Source organism: Aplidium turbinatum, chromosome 3, assembly GCF_918807975.1.
Source record: "Aplidium turbinatum chromosome 3, kaAplTurb1.1, whole genome shotgun sequence".
Lineage (NCBI taxonomy): Eukaryota > Metazoa > Chordata > Ascidiacea > Aplousobranchia > Polyclinidae > Aplidium > Aplidium turbinatum.
Window position 1 is genome coordinate 3,975,286 of NC_137474.1, and position 13,809 is coordinate 3,989,094.

Here is a 13,809-nt window from a genome sequence, read left to right on the forward strand (position 1 = left end):
ACCGTGGAAACAAAATACAACAACAAAGCAAACAAAAGGAAATGGTGGCAAAGCCGTAATGGTTTAAGACGTGCGTGTACAAGCTCTTTTATGGTGTTGGTGTAGCCTAATAGGCTAAGCCTATTCCTATCGACGAATTACGCATTACGCACGGCCAGTCGGCCACTAAACCTGATAGTTGGAACAAGTAGCCTAGTCTAGATGAATTAGTTGAAAGAATCAGTCGTCTCTTTCTTCCTAAAACAACAAGAACCAGGACTATTTACAGATTTCATACAGAAATAAAGTGTTTGGCCACCTAACGGAGCGGAAGATCTGCATGTCATGGATGATGAAACCAAAAACTGGCTGCTCTCTAGTGGCCTTCCAGTGTAGTCCAGGAACATCGTGAATCTGGGGTGGTAAAATGATAGACCCTCGGCCCCAGAGGCTCATACGACGACGACGACTGAGTAGCCACAAATTGCAGACAAAAACAACAAATACACAACATTGCAGCTCGTTGCCAAGATTAAATAGTAAGCTAAATAGATCACTAAAAAGTTGTCTGCACCTGTAGGAGCATAACAAAACATGATAATGTAGCAAAATGTCTTTTGTACCGTAGTTCCTTTTCAAACCAAGCATCTTTTTCAAACCGACTAAAGCAATAATCTAACGAAAAGTTAAGCGGTCGTCTGAGCAAACATAAATATAGCCTATAGCCTAGTGGGTAATTAGATGCAAGACTAACTTGTTGTTACGGCCAATCTCTGTACAAATCAAACGTCATATAAAACCGTTCAAGTCTACTGAATATTACGTCATGGAAGTTGCTAGAAAATGTGCCAAAATTGCACCATCGTTCATAGACTTGTGTCAAACTTGTTTGGACTTGTTTGGGCCTGTTTAAACAGGAAATATTACATCAGCTTTAAACACCTGTTGGAATGACTTCATAATTGTCTTTCATTTATTGCGTCACAGTTACTTTCTACGTGAATTTGAGATATTGATATCTATTCTGGTCATTCGTAAAATGATTGTTTGAAAGTTGGCCGCACATTTAACTGTTGGCTTAGTGCTTGCTAGCTGGACAAAAGTTCCGTCTTTTATCCAAGTAATCTGTTCTGTAGTGACAGTTTTCAGTGGTGTACGCGTTGCACCCCCTCGTTTTCGGTAGCCGTGGGCTAATTTTTACAGAAATACACTTTTTGAAAAGAAGTTCAAGTGTGTGTTTCTTCGGTCATTATATACTGACGAACGGATTAGGGAACTTTATGTTAAAATTTTCCCAAGAAGAGATTATGGTTTACCGCTGTGACCACTTGTAGTAGGCTAACTTAGTAGCATGTTCTTATCTGGCAAATATAAAAATTATGCAACACAATAGAGTATTAAATTTGAGGAAGCTTTACCGTGCTTGAAAACTCACGGGGGCACCTTCACTGAAATAATCACATAGAATCATACGTCTTTCGATGTCTCCACAGTGTAGCTTTAACATTCGGCCTACACAACATGTCATATTTTTGCTATGTTGAGAATCTTTATCCTTGGACTAAGAAGGCTTCTTTGCAAGCTTAATGCTGGCAGTTTGGTATAGCCTACTTTTTGAGGCTTAGAATCACTGACGCAGGCCTGGCCACTCGGTTTGACAGAGTAAAGTCTCCGATTGTTGTTGTCTGTGAATCATTCCATCCAATTGCAGCCGCTGGATGGAGGGCAGTTCTTGAAATGTGTTGTTTAAGCGCACACCCGGCGAGTCGAACCAGCGTTGCTTAGTCTTGCAGTCCCTTATCCAAATGAGTTATCGAGGAGGACAATGTACAATAATCCAGATGTGCAATTATGCTGAAACAAATTTGATCATCAGTTGAAAGGGGCTTCAATGTGTAGGTTACTTTTGACGCTGGGGTGATTTCAGAGGACCAAACTCACTGAGTAGGGCATAATTTTTAAATAAGGTATAGTGCGTTTTTAGTGCAGCTACCGGAATTTCATTGGTAACCTACCGCTCAAACAGTCATCTCAGTTGGTCACGCAGACCCATGGTTTTGGATCTTTATTTCAAGATAGGTTATTGCTGGTAGTTTCGTATTTTTTTTTAGTTTCGCATACTTGTAGAGGCTTTTGACGCAGGGTCGGTTGCCGATATTGGCAGAGTGAAGTTTCCCGATTGTTGAAGTGTTGTTGCCGGAAATTATTTTATCCACCAGTTGCCGCTGAATGGAGAGCAGTCCTAAAATGCGTTGCTCAAGCGCATACCCTAAGAGCCGAACCAGCGCCGCTTGATCTTGAATCGGGCTCTGACCACTGAGCTAAAGTGTTCGCAGTGAATTTTATGGTAGGCACTAGGTGGGATAGGCTAATTCTTAGTGGGTTACGTCAATCAAAAGTGGAGTCGATAACCCTTCTACTGCAAGCTACTATGGCGGTTCGGACATCCCTCCGATGAAGATGTATGCCTTACATATTTAAACCCTCCACTGCGGCCAAGACGATCTGCACTTATTTTGGTTACAAGTGAAAATATTTGTGACGTAACGCTTCTCTTAATCTTATTGCGTGAAACCTGTTGTCAGGGCTTCTGTCAGGGTTATTGAGAGGTTAATTGGGCCCCGGAGGCTACCATTTTATTAAGACACTTTCAAGAAAAACGCACTATATTCAAAGAATACGTGGTGGTTTCTTCAAGTTCTTAAAAAGGTTATGAGCCCTTAAAATTATCCCGGGTACAAAAGTACCATTACTACTTCGTTATTCTACAACTAAGTCATAGGAGGCAAATTGACCAAAATTCATCGAATCGACGACTGACTAGTTACTAGTACTTCTGGAGCTTTAAGAAAATAAACACTAACCGAACCGACAAAACTGAGCTTTAATTGAACCCTGAACAATACATACAAGTAGGAGGGAATACGAGCATAAAATGCGGTTATTCAGAGCTGTTATTCATGCATTTAGCACAGTTGCCTAATGCCTATACCTACAAAAAATAACATGTACTAGATAAGCTTCATCAATAAAGTCAAGATACAGCAAAATGTTGGTTTCCTCAACTGCATTCATTTCCTGCGTTGTCTGCGATCTCAAGTCACTTTTTCAAAGTCACGTGGTATCACTATCAATACGTCCCAACTTTTCCCAGGGTCAGGCCCGGATTTAGGGGGGGCAGAGGGTGCAGGTGCCCTGGGCCCCCCGACTTTTGAAGGGCCCCCTACGTGGAAAAAATGTTGTTTTGTGTTATTATTATTTTTTCTTTCAGCCTTTAAAGTTTCTGCAAAATGCTGTGCAGCGCTGGATTAATGCTACTGTAGAGGTAGAAGTGGTCTTTCGCGCCGTGGGCGCAAAAAAATTTTTTGCACGGGGTCCCCCATCTAAAAGTGCCCCGGGGCCCCCATCAGCTAAATCCGGCCCTGCCAAGGGTTGCTACTATCTCCAGCTGCAGAATCAGCCATTATTTTCGCTCGGCAAGAGAGGGATAATCCTCATCAATTTTCAACTTCATTTTCCGCCAGGTTTCAAAAGCAAGCCCAGTCGTTTCGTCTTTAGTTGTTGAAGAATTTCGCTTAAGAAAGCAGAAACGGATCCATCTTTTTCGTTCTTCACGACATTGAATGTAAGAATCAGATATAACCTGCAACACATCACAGGCAATCACGCCACTTTTTTTTATGCCTGATGATGATGATGATGATAAATCTAATAACTAAATTTTTGAGGCCTACTGTATATCACAAAATGAACAATAAACATAATATTGAAAAGCAACGTCACTTTTACAGCATAAAAATATAATCAAATATAGTTATTACTATCTAAACCAGTGTTACTCAACCTTTTTTGGCCTAACGCCCCCTTCATGAACTGGCAAAATTTTACCGCCCCCCAACAAAAACGATTGATTACGAAAAGCGAATATAAAACAATAAATACTATTAATACTACAAAAAGTGCTCAATGCCAAGCAAAAAGCCAAACAGCACGAATTAAATCAAATATAGGCTAGTTACCAGTCTCTAAAACCCTTACAGCCTGTTTTACCCTAAAACGTAGATCATCAAAATGTCCTTATTCAAATAGAATTATATTTCTATTAGAATAAGGACGTTCTGATGATCACCCTGTTAGGGTAAAACAAGCTGTAAGGGTTTTAGAGACTAGTGACTATATTTGATGAAAAGCAAATATACTGTATATTTGCGAGCATAAAAACAGTATAGGCCTACAGGCCAGTAACTGGTAGTCAGTGTGAACTGTGAACCTTGGGCTTGGTAAGGAAGTGCCAGTTTCTTCACATTCGGTGTAAAGCCAGTGAGAAACATTCGAAGATCACCTCTTATGGATATGTCAAGTGGGTTTCGCTGTTTGGTATGTAGCAGAACAACACACGTGAATCCCTTTTCCACCAGGTATGAGGTAGGAAATGCTACCACGAAGATACGAGCTCTTTGACGAAATCGTTACGTTGGGCGGTAGATGGGTAAAATCAGAATGCATCCTAATAATCTAAACGCCCCCCTTAAGCCGACGTAATCGTATCGCCCCCCTGCAAAATCAAAACGCCCCCTGGGGGGCGGTACCGCCCCCGTTGAGAACCACTGATCTAAACCCTTGACAGCCTGTTTCACATAGAAGGGGGATCATCAAAAGGTCCTTATTCAAATAAAATAATAATATATGTTCGAATAAAATAATAATATATGTTATATGTTCAATAGCATAAAAATACATGTTCATGCGAACAATAAAATAGTGATTAGGTAGCGCCCCAAGATAGCCTACGTCATAATGAAAAAATAACGTCATTTTTTTAATTTAGCGTTGAAAATCTATTCAGAATACGACCCATGCTTATTTTTCCTGAAAAGTCGCCCCATAGTGGGACAACACTATATAAGATGCATTCCACACAATTACATACTTGGTTTCAATTTGAACAATGAACGAACTTGACTTTTTATCATCCGACAAACTGCATTCGACTTTGTCCAGTTGAAAAACGGCATCTTTTCGGTGAAAAAGCGATTTGATGGGAGCGGAATCATCGACGTTAACTTGTGGTAAGGACAAAACAACCATGAAGTCCTGGAAGCAAGCAATCCAATATCACTAGAAGTCTTTAAACGATGTAAACAACTGTTTTTAACCGTATAACTGTCACGATAATAAACGTATGTCAAGAACACGGCAATACCATAGTCGGTTTTTCTACTCTAGACTTTTCCGGCAAGTTTTGGTGGGATATCTACGGGCTAAAAAAATTCAAAAACAGTCACCTATTATTATGGTAAGTAGGGTGCTATGCCAGGTAGATGAAGATCGAATCGCTGGTATAAAGACGGATCATAATCGCACCGGCTCCAGCACAGGTTAGAACTGGCATGTTTATAGTTCGTTGTTGGGAAAAGTCTTGATGGCTAGTGTGTAGGCTACACCGGTATAGTTAGCGAAACACAATGCTCGCTGTTCTATAGTGAGTAGTCAGGTAGTGCTGACGCCAGGAAGATCGCAACCATAACGAACTCATTGGCTTCATTTGAAACCCAGGAGAAATATTCAATATGTTCCTCAATGAACGCTACTAAGCCACGTGAAGCGAAACATGGTACATCACTCACAGCAAGCTTTGCAGCACAAAGAATTACCTCCAATGGGATAGTTGCGCTCGGATTTAAAGAGTTATCTGCAAATGTGTATCCGTGTTGAGGAACAACTTGTGACTCTCTGGTGTCCAAATACAAAAATAAACTTTTTGCATCGTTTTTCTTGATGAAATTTGTAGCTTTAGATACAAAATCGTAACTGGTTTTACCAAGCGCGGATTTAACCTCCTCCGGAGAAGCATTTGCACTCAGTCCCTGAACAAGAAATCGTTGAAGATTATATGTTTTTTCAAACGAAAAACACAAAGCAAGATAGTTAATACAAAGAACTTTCCAATATTACCATTCCATTTCATGAGGTTATAAAATTCAAAGCTTGAAAAGTTTGCACAAAACTCTGAGTTATACTATCTCATCATACTCTGCTGAAGACATAGGTCAGGAATTTAGTCTCTGCCATTCACATTGGCACTGTGCTATCGCCGATGGTCGACAAAATCGTAATATTTTGTTACTTGGCGCATTCTAATGAAGATTTAAACTAGGTCTCGGCGTATTTGTTTCTCATTCAGAGTCACAAGAATATAAAACAAATCTATTAGTAATGCACTAGGAAGATCACGTTGGAGATGATATGTGTAGTTTTACAGTTCTGAGGATGACGAATTGCAACCCAAGTGCATCTTCATATCTGCGGACTGCCTTTGCCAATCACTACGAAAGCATGTTAAATTTTATCATTATAATCGACAGGATCATCACTTTAAGTATATTTATAGCAACATGGAAATTCAATAATTGAATTTCAAAACATAAAATTATTAGATAGTCTCCAAAATATGAAGTCATGAAAATACAAACTTTGTAGAAATAAAAAGTGAATTTTGCGACAAGAAAGTTGAAAAACTTTTCAATCCAGTCACAGAATGCAGAAGTTGGATTAGGATTGGATTTTTCACCGAAACCAAAAAAGCCGGAACGAAATGAAGAACTGCTTTGGTTTTTAGCTAATAGCGGTTTCCATTTTGACAACCTACACACAACAATAACCAATATAATATATATTTTTGTAAATATAACTAAAAGACGATATGGAATAGGCCTACATTATATGTTGATGCCACATTAGACCTAATGTATGCTATTTAAACTTTTTCACAGTGTACCAATAGTTGATCTATCAAACTTCCTTCTTTAATATTTCAGTAAAGCTGATGCAGAAAATTTGAGCTTACAAGACTGCCACATCTTGAATAGAAATCATGGCTTCAACATATCTCCAGTCAGAAATAGCATGGCTGGCTCGAAACAGAGAAGCCAAGGCATTTACTTCATCGAGAAAGTTCACCTAAATGTATTAGCATCAAGTATAAATGCAACTTTAAGTCACTCACAACATAAAATATAGAAGTACAGTACATGTTAGTGAGCTAATGTTATTATGTTAATATATGTAAAATTTTATGCACTGAATACTTGTACAGCATATTCTGTTAGTAACAGACACCTATCTGCAAATTTACAACCCAATTAAAAATGGCTATAGGCAAATTGTTCGTAAGCAATTGTTCGTAAAGCAATTGTTCGTAAGCAATTGTTCGTAAGCAATTGTTCGTAAAACAATTGTTCGCATACGCGCCGACTTCTGGGGGGGGGGGGGGGGCCGGTGTGCGGCGCCCCCCGTAAATTTATGGTTGAGGGGCAACAAAAATGGCTATTACAATTGACAAGTGGCGTTTCAAAGATAAAATACTTCACGAATAGGGTTGCAAAATTCCCAGGAATTTTCAGAGCCGAAACTTTCCATGGAAATTTTGGGAATTAACGGGAATTTTCGGGAATTTTGGGGAATTTTCGGAAACATTCAAAACAATCTCAATTTGATGTTGAAACAGGAAAATAATGGCTTTATACTGTTTAGAATAAAAGTACTTTGTATAACTAAAATACTTAAGAACATACAAACACATGGTTTAGTTTAATAACTCCAAAAATGAATTATCACCAATCTGTTTTTTACAAAGAAAAACAATACTGAGTCAGTTACAAAGTCGTTGTTCTAGTTGCTGCCGGTTAGCATCTCCTCCTGCTCGGCTTCTTCAGATGATGTACCGTACTAATGACTGTTCTGGCAGCGTCACCGACTTCAGAGTCAACTTCAACTTGAGTTGACTTGTCTTCACAGGGCTCAAACAATGCCAAGTTTGACCTGGCTGATACTAGTTTTTCCAGCCTATTGCAGACCTTGGTGTGAGTGCTCCCAAATATGATCAGTATATATTTATTTTAAATATTGAAAATGTATGCATAAGCCTCATTCTTAATTAACACCAAATTAGTGTTTAGAATAATTAAAGAAAATAAGAAATGCTTAAGATAGGTTTTTGATATTTTTTTCTAATTGATGAAATATTTAACAAAATTTTTAAACATAATAAATGCCAAATGAAAATTCCCCAATATTCCCAATATTCCCGGGTCCTTCAAAATTCCCGGAAAGTTTCCAGGAAAGTTTCCAAAATTCCCGGAAACTTTCCACCCCTTTACAACCCTATTCACGAAAGAGATTTACATCATTTAAACGGACTTAAAGAATGCGGAAAGCGAAAAACAGCCTAGTACGTTGCTCTTGCCCACAAAACAGCAGCTGATCGCATAGCTTTCTCTGGAGTCTGGAACTTGAATTACTACGGAGATGCGCACGGCACACACGCTCACAGGCACACACTGCTTATCTTCCCACGTGTCAGGAGCAACTTTAAAGTCAAAACGCGTGGTAGCGAAAAAGCGAACGCGAGCTTGAATGTTTATTCTCATTTCACGAGTTATCCAAACGTCCGTTAGATGTTTTGTGACTTTAAACATGAAATCGATTTTAGCAAACTTTATCGAGTTGAAACTACGACACAACGAACAATTACGTGAATATAGCTTAAAGAAGAAATGAATTTTTCAAACTGTCACCCATGTTATGCTTCAATAAGCACTGTATTGATGTATATATTGTGAAAATATATGCATCTCATACACTCATCTATATACACTCCTGCACTACCGTATATATATACTCGAGTATAGGTCGATCTCGTGTATAAGTCGAACCCCTACTTTCGAGCTGAAAATCGTTGATATTTCCTTCTGCCGTGTATAAGTCGAATAACTTATTCCCGACACTACCATTCGATGCTTCATCTAACTAAGTGTTGGCATTGACATACGGTGAGGGAATTTCAAAATATAGCGTAGAGTAACTTACGCTGCTGGAATAGTCGCGAACTATTCACGGCAATAATAAATAAACCAGCTAAATTAGATGCGCTATTTTCAACGAGGTTTTCCCGCTGTGAGATCAATTATGATTCAACAGAACGCATTGTTTTGTTCGCAATGTGTGAAAATTAAATCGAAAACAGATAAAAGAAAATGTGTTTAATGGTCTTGGTCGCAGATATTGCCTGCATTAACGACGTCTCTTACCGCTATTATCACCTATAGCCAACCTGACATCATTGTTTTATGCGGCCACTAAGGTTTGACATCGACTTCAACAATCATGGAATGTTACGCAATAAGAACGATTATATGCTACACGCAAAAATCAAAAAATGACCGCTTAAAACAGCTCTTTCTGCTGTTTTGTCTCGTGAGCTTTGCATATTGCTCAACAAGTGCATAAATTTTAGAATTGACAAGAAATCATTAAATTTGAAAATTAAGTTTAAATCAACGCAAATAAACGTATTCAAAACTTTTACTTCGGCCGACGTCATTTCACACCCTGTAATCTACGTCGGCAATGATTTTGCCAGAGCAAAAATGCGTTCATTTTGAAAACTGCCGAGCTGGAAACAACAGCTTGTCCCGTGTATAAGTTTAACCTGTCTTTTTGAGGTGAAAATCACTTGTGAACATCTCGACCTATACTCGAGTATATACGGCATTCGATAAAAGACTATAACGACTTTCGATAAAAAAACAGAGGAGAAAGCACTTCGCCGTTGTTAACGCTTTGAAGGTAAATAATTCGCAAGACGAGCGAAACGAGGTTAATAAAACTGATAGCGGGTTTCCACTCTGCTTGGTCATGATTTTTTGCGTTTATTTCGATAACTTCACTGTCTTGATCGTTGTTATTCACTCGCACGAAAAGGTAATGAATCGGCTTGTTTTCCATTTGTTCTAATTATGAGCTAACAATATCAAGATTTTTACGACTAGGCGTACTGCAAGCGTAAAACTAAACGTTTCAAGCAACGGTTCTAATAAATTCGGTTTGCGACCTAGGTGTCAATATAAACAAGACAGTAAGCTTAATCAAAGACTATTTTATTTGAGTAAAATAGCGTTAATGTTATGACGTCATCACCTTCCTCGCCCCCCAAGGTTTTTTTGAAAAGTCGGCGCCTATGATCGTTCGTAAACTGTTTTTCGTAAAATGAAATCCATAAAACAATTCTGCAGACTGCAGAAAGCATTTCTTCGTATACATCAAATTTTAACTGCATGCACGAAAAAATGCTTTAGGAAGAATTGTTTTACGAAGAATTAATTTTACGAACAATTGTTTTACGAACAATTGCTTACGAACAATTGCTTACGAACAATTGCTTACGAACAATTGCATTACCAACAACTGCTTACGAACAATTTGTCGGACACCATTAAAAATACTGCATTATAGTAAAATAGAGTCTTTTTTACCTGTAATGGCTGCAGAAGAGGGTGAGATATGTTGCTAGAATGAGATTTTATCAAATTTTCAATGTCACTGACAACATTTTCATAAATTCCAATAGCCAAACATTTTGAAATTTGGTTGTAAATACCAATACATGATACCCGAAGAGAGCAAAAGTCAGATAGTTGAAAACAGAGATCGGAAATTATTGTTGAACTGTCTTCTACCTGCACAGAAAAACAGAACATATGAAATGGAAAAATCTTTATAAATTTTGACTTCTATTAATCAAAATATCAGGCGGCAAAAAAACTCTTTCAAGCTGCTAACAGTATGAAGGAATAAAAACTTGACAAAAACAACAAATCAGTAAAAAAGCTATTTTTACATGAATGTAAAGGTTTGAATTATTAATTTATTTCATGCATAATATTCACAATAATTACCAGCTTTACATGCACAACGAGACAGCCTTTTCATAGCACTATTGAAATCACCTTTTCTATATTGTCACTGTGATCAGAAGTTTGTATGTTGAGAAATGCATTCTTCAGACTCTGATATGCATTTCTCAATAACTCTTTTCTCCCAAACCAAGATTTTTGCTCCATAAAAGCAAGACTGTAATACATTTTTTCGTTTTGCGCCAAAGTGACTAAGGCAACCTTTAAAACAAAAACAAGCATAGTAACAATCATTTAAAGCAAAAATAGAAACGTAACTCAATCATGCTTATGTTAAAAATCTAACTCTAGTCTCAGAGGTTGTAACACAGAAGTCACCCAACTTTTTTGAGAAAGTGCCAGGTAGGCTACCTGTGAGAAGAGATGCTAGCGACTCTGGTAATTATTTTGTTCAACAATTTGCAACTTGTGATGGTGATTCAACAGAGTAGGTGGGATTTATTTTGACAAGTTTGTTTGTTACAGGCGCATGGATTGCAAAAAAAAAAACTCACTTATTTGATCACAAACTCCCAAAGTTACATATAGGCTACTTAGTCTTGTATTTCAGGAATACTATCTAGGTTATTTAAAAGAGAATATAGACAGAAAACAACTAATTAAAATTTAAACACCACACACAGCAAGTTTTGATAGAATTTTTCTTCAATACCAAATCACATTCTTGAGCAGTTCGGCAGGCCAGAGGGGTGAACCTCACGAGGCCGTAGTTGGTGACTTGGGCTTTAAGCCAAATATGAAATATCACTTTACTTCCATACTCTGATGTGGTGAAAAGTTTTAATGTTAGAAAAGTTTTATTTAACTTACAATGTTTGTAGAGATACATTATAAGATTAAACTAGATATCAAAGTACATGCTGATTGCTGACCTGCAAGGAGTGTGGAACATATTGTGTCTTTGCTTTTTCCACATGCTCTTTGGCTTTATCACATGAAAATGTAGTAAAATGATTAAAATAACTTTGTAAATACACTTGTAGTGAAGTTTCTTTCTTGGAATCCATTTGTTGGTAAATATGAAGCAGATCATGCAATAAATCACAGCAATAACAATCCTAGCTCAACTTAAATAATAACAGATTATGAAAATTACCATATAAGAGTCGGGAAAATTTATTTTTTGTGTGCGAAAACACCAATGCAGATCAGTGATTCTCAACTGTGGTCCATTGGGCTGCATGCAGCCCTCATTGATGCAACAAAAATATTATTTTTGCTAGAAAAACTGTCCAAAATGGAGAGATTACATGGTTGTCTTACGATCTAGCAAAAAAAATGCTTTATAACTTAATAATATTTCTCCACACCATGGGTACAGAGCAATTAACTATGTTTAATTACAGGAGTTACCGTTGGGAAGATTTTAACATTTGCAAGGAATTTTTCACTTTGCGTTCTATTTACGCACAACAAAAGAGATAAATAGACTTAGGTTTCGTGAATTTTGTGCTTATCTTCTTGAAGCACATTTGAACCCGTCAAAGGTGTGTACAGTTGCGATCAGATGGGTGTACAGTGAAGAATCAAAGCCTCCATGAACTCGTTAACAGATGGTATGAAGTGGATAATATTACCACTGTGATCAGTCATGCCACCACTGCATTTTATACAAAGAAAATATGGTTGCTGAGCCTCAGAAGATATCTAATGTGATAGAAATCCTAGCATCAACAGCAAATTAGATTCATGAAAATCTCATTGATCAGGACAAGGTTACAAAATTTCTAGCCGAAATTGGTACTGATGATTGATGAATTTGAAAGTCGCTTTAAAGGTATCAATCCTTTCCTTACCCAGATGAAAATATTTCAAACACAAATGGATATAGACGCAGCCACTGTCTCCCAATGATTTTCAGCTGGAGCTGCTAGATTTGCAGTTAGATGTTAAACTGACAAAAGCATTCAGATGTGATCATCTACTTCACTATTGGAGTTCTGAGATATGCCTGTATTTGATTCAACACAACTTAAATGTGTAAAGCACTTTTCAGCAAAATGGTTGGAATTAAATCCAAATATTGCAACCAATTGACGAACCATCATTTTAACCAGTTTTTGAGTAGCCTACAGTACCGCATCTATCCATATTACCCCTTGTTTCAGGAAACATATTTAAAGTCAGAGCCAATATCAAATTTCACATTCAATTGCTTTTTTTTTGTTGCAGCCGTTAACAAAATTTTAAAAAAGAGTGAAAACTGTACTGAAAAAGGTTGAGAACCACCGATGTAGCTATTGTAGACGAATGCACGGCATATAACATACACACAAACAAGACAGCGCATCAAGAGGCTTCGAAAAAAATGCAAGGTTATTAAACCGAAGTCGCCTTTAGCATTCTTAGCTAGGTATCATATCATAGCGCTATCTCAATTGTTTGTGTGTATGTCTTGCATGCCTGTCATCAGAGGTGGGCATTCACTACTTTAAAAGTAGTGTGCTACTTGGGCTAAAGTAGCACACGCTACCGCTACTTTTCTCTAAAATGAACACAGCACTTTGTGACATCAAAGTGACGTTGAAAATAAATGATATCATTCGTTTACACTGTCATTTTAACATTGTTGTAGACAACACGTTGTACAGTGAGATAAAATTTATTGTTACGCATCTTTTAAAAACACAAACATTTCAAAACGCGAGTTGTTAAGTACTGCACACTTCGGCTTCAGCACATCTTTTCCAACAGACAAAAGTCTCTCACACTGTAGCACTGGAAGGAATGGCAAATGGGGGTGTAGTATTTAATGAACGGATATTTTAAATCTGAGAAAGGCTAAGAACATACCAGTGCCAATTTAAAACATGTGAAGAACTTGATTCTGTCTGAAAAAATGCCTCCACAATTGACATTTCTTTCCATACCGACATTTCATGCAATGACACAAACAGTCAAACACACCAACATTAGGCCGTTGCGTTTTGAGGTCAATTTTTCAAAAATACAAGTACTAGGTGGGAAATCACATAAAACCACCCCAAAAAAAATTTGAGCAAAAAATATCAATGTTAAGGGGTCCTCCGCCTCACCTAAAATGTCCAAGCCCCATTTTTCCTTAAAATTGCATAAC

At 37.6% G+C, this 13,809-nt stretch overlaps 1 protein-coding gene across 1 annotated transcript; it reads right to left on the reverse strand.

The window, feature by feature from the left end:
- Positions 1-2,847: 2,847 nt before the first annotated feature.
- On the reverse strand, positions 2,848-11,796 carry LOC145767085 (KICSTOR subunit 2-like). The gene is made up of 8 exons (XM_082578832.1): positions 11,606-11,796; positions 10,767-10,934; positions 10,293-10,496; positions 6,827-6,939; positions 6,453-6,624; positions 5,634-5,846; positions 4,910-5,073; positions 2,848-3,622 (listed from the first exon to the last, which is right to left on the reverse strand). The coding sequence occupies exons 1-8, from the start codon at positions 11,738-11,740 to the stop codon at positions 3,490-3,492; spliced, it is 1,302 nt and encodes a 433-aa protein (XP_082434958.1). The 5' UTR covers positions 11,741-11,796; the 3' UTR covers positions 2,848-3,489.
- Between the last annotated feature and the right edge of the window lie 2,013 nt (positions 11,797-13,809).

Excerpts from the sequence above, each read along its gene's own strand:
- LOC145767085 (XM_082578832.1), bottom strand. The coding sequence starts at position 11,740 with ATGGATTCCAAGAAAGAAACTTCACTACAAGTGTATTTACAAAGTTAT. Across the intron at positions 10,935-11,605 it reads ATGTTCCACACTCCTTGCAG|GTTGCCTTAGTCACTTTGGC; the intron begins GTCAGCAATCAG and ends TTTGTTTTAAAG. Across the intron at positions 5,074-5,633 it reads GCGCAACTATCCCATTGGAG|GACTTCATGGTTGTTTTGTC; the intron begins GTAATTCTTTGT and ends GCTTGCTTCCAG.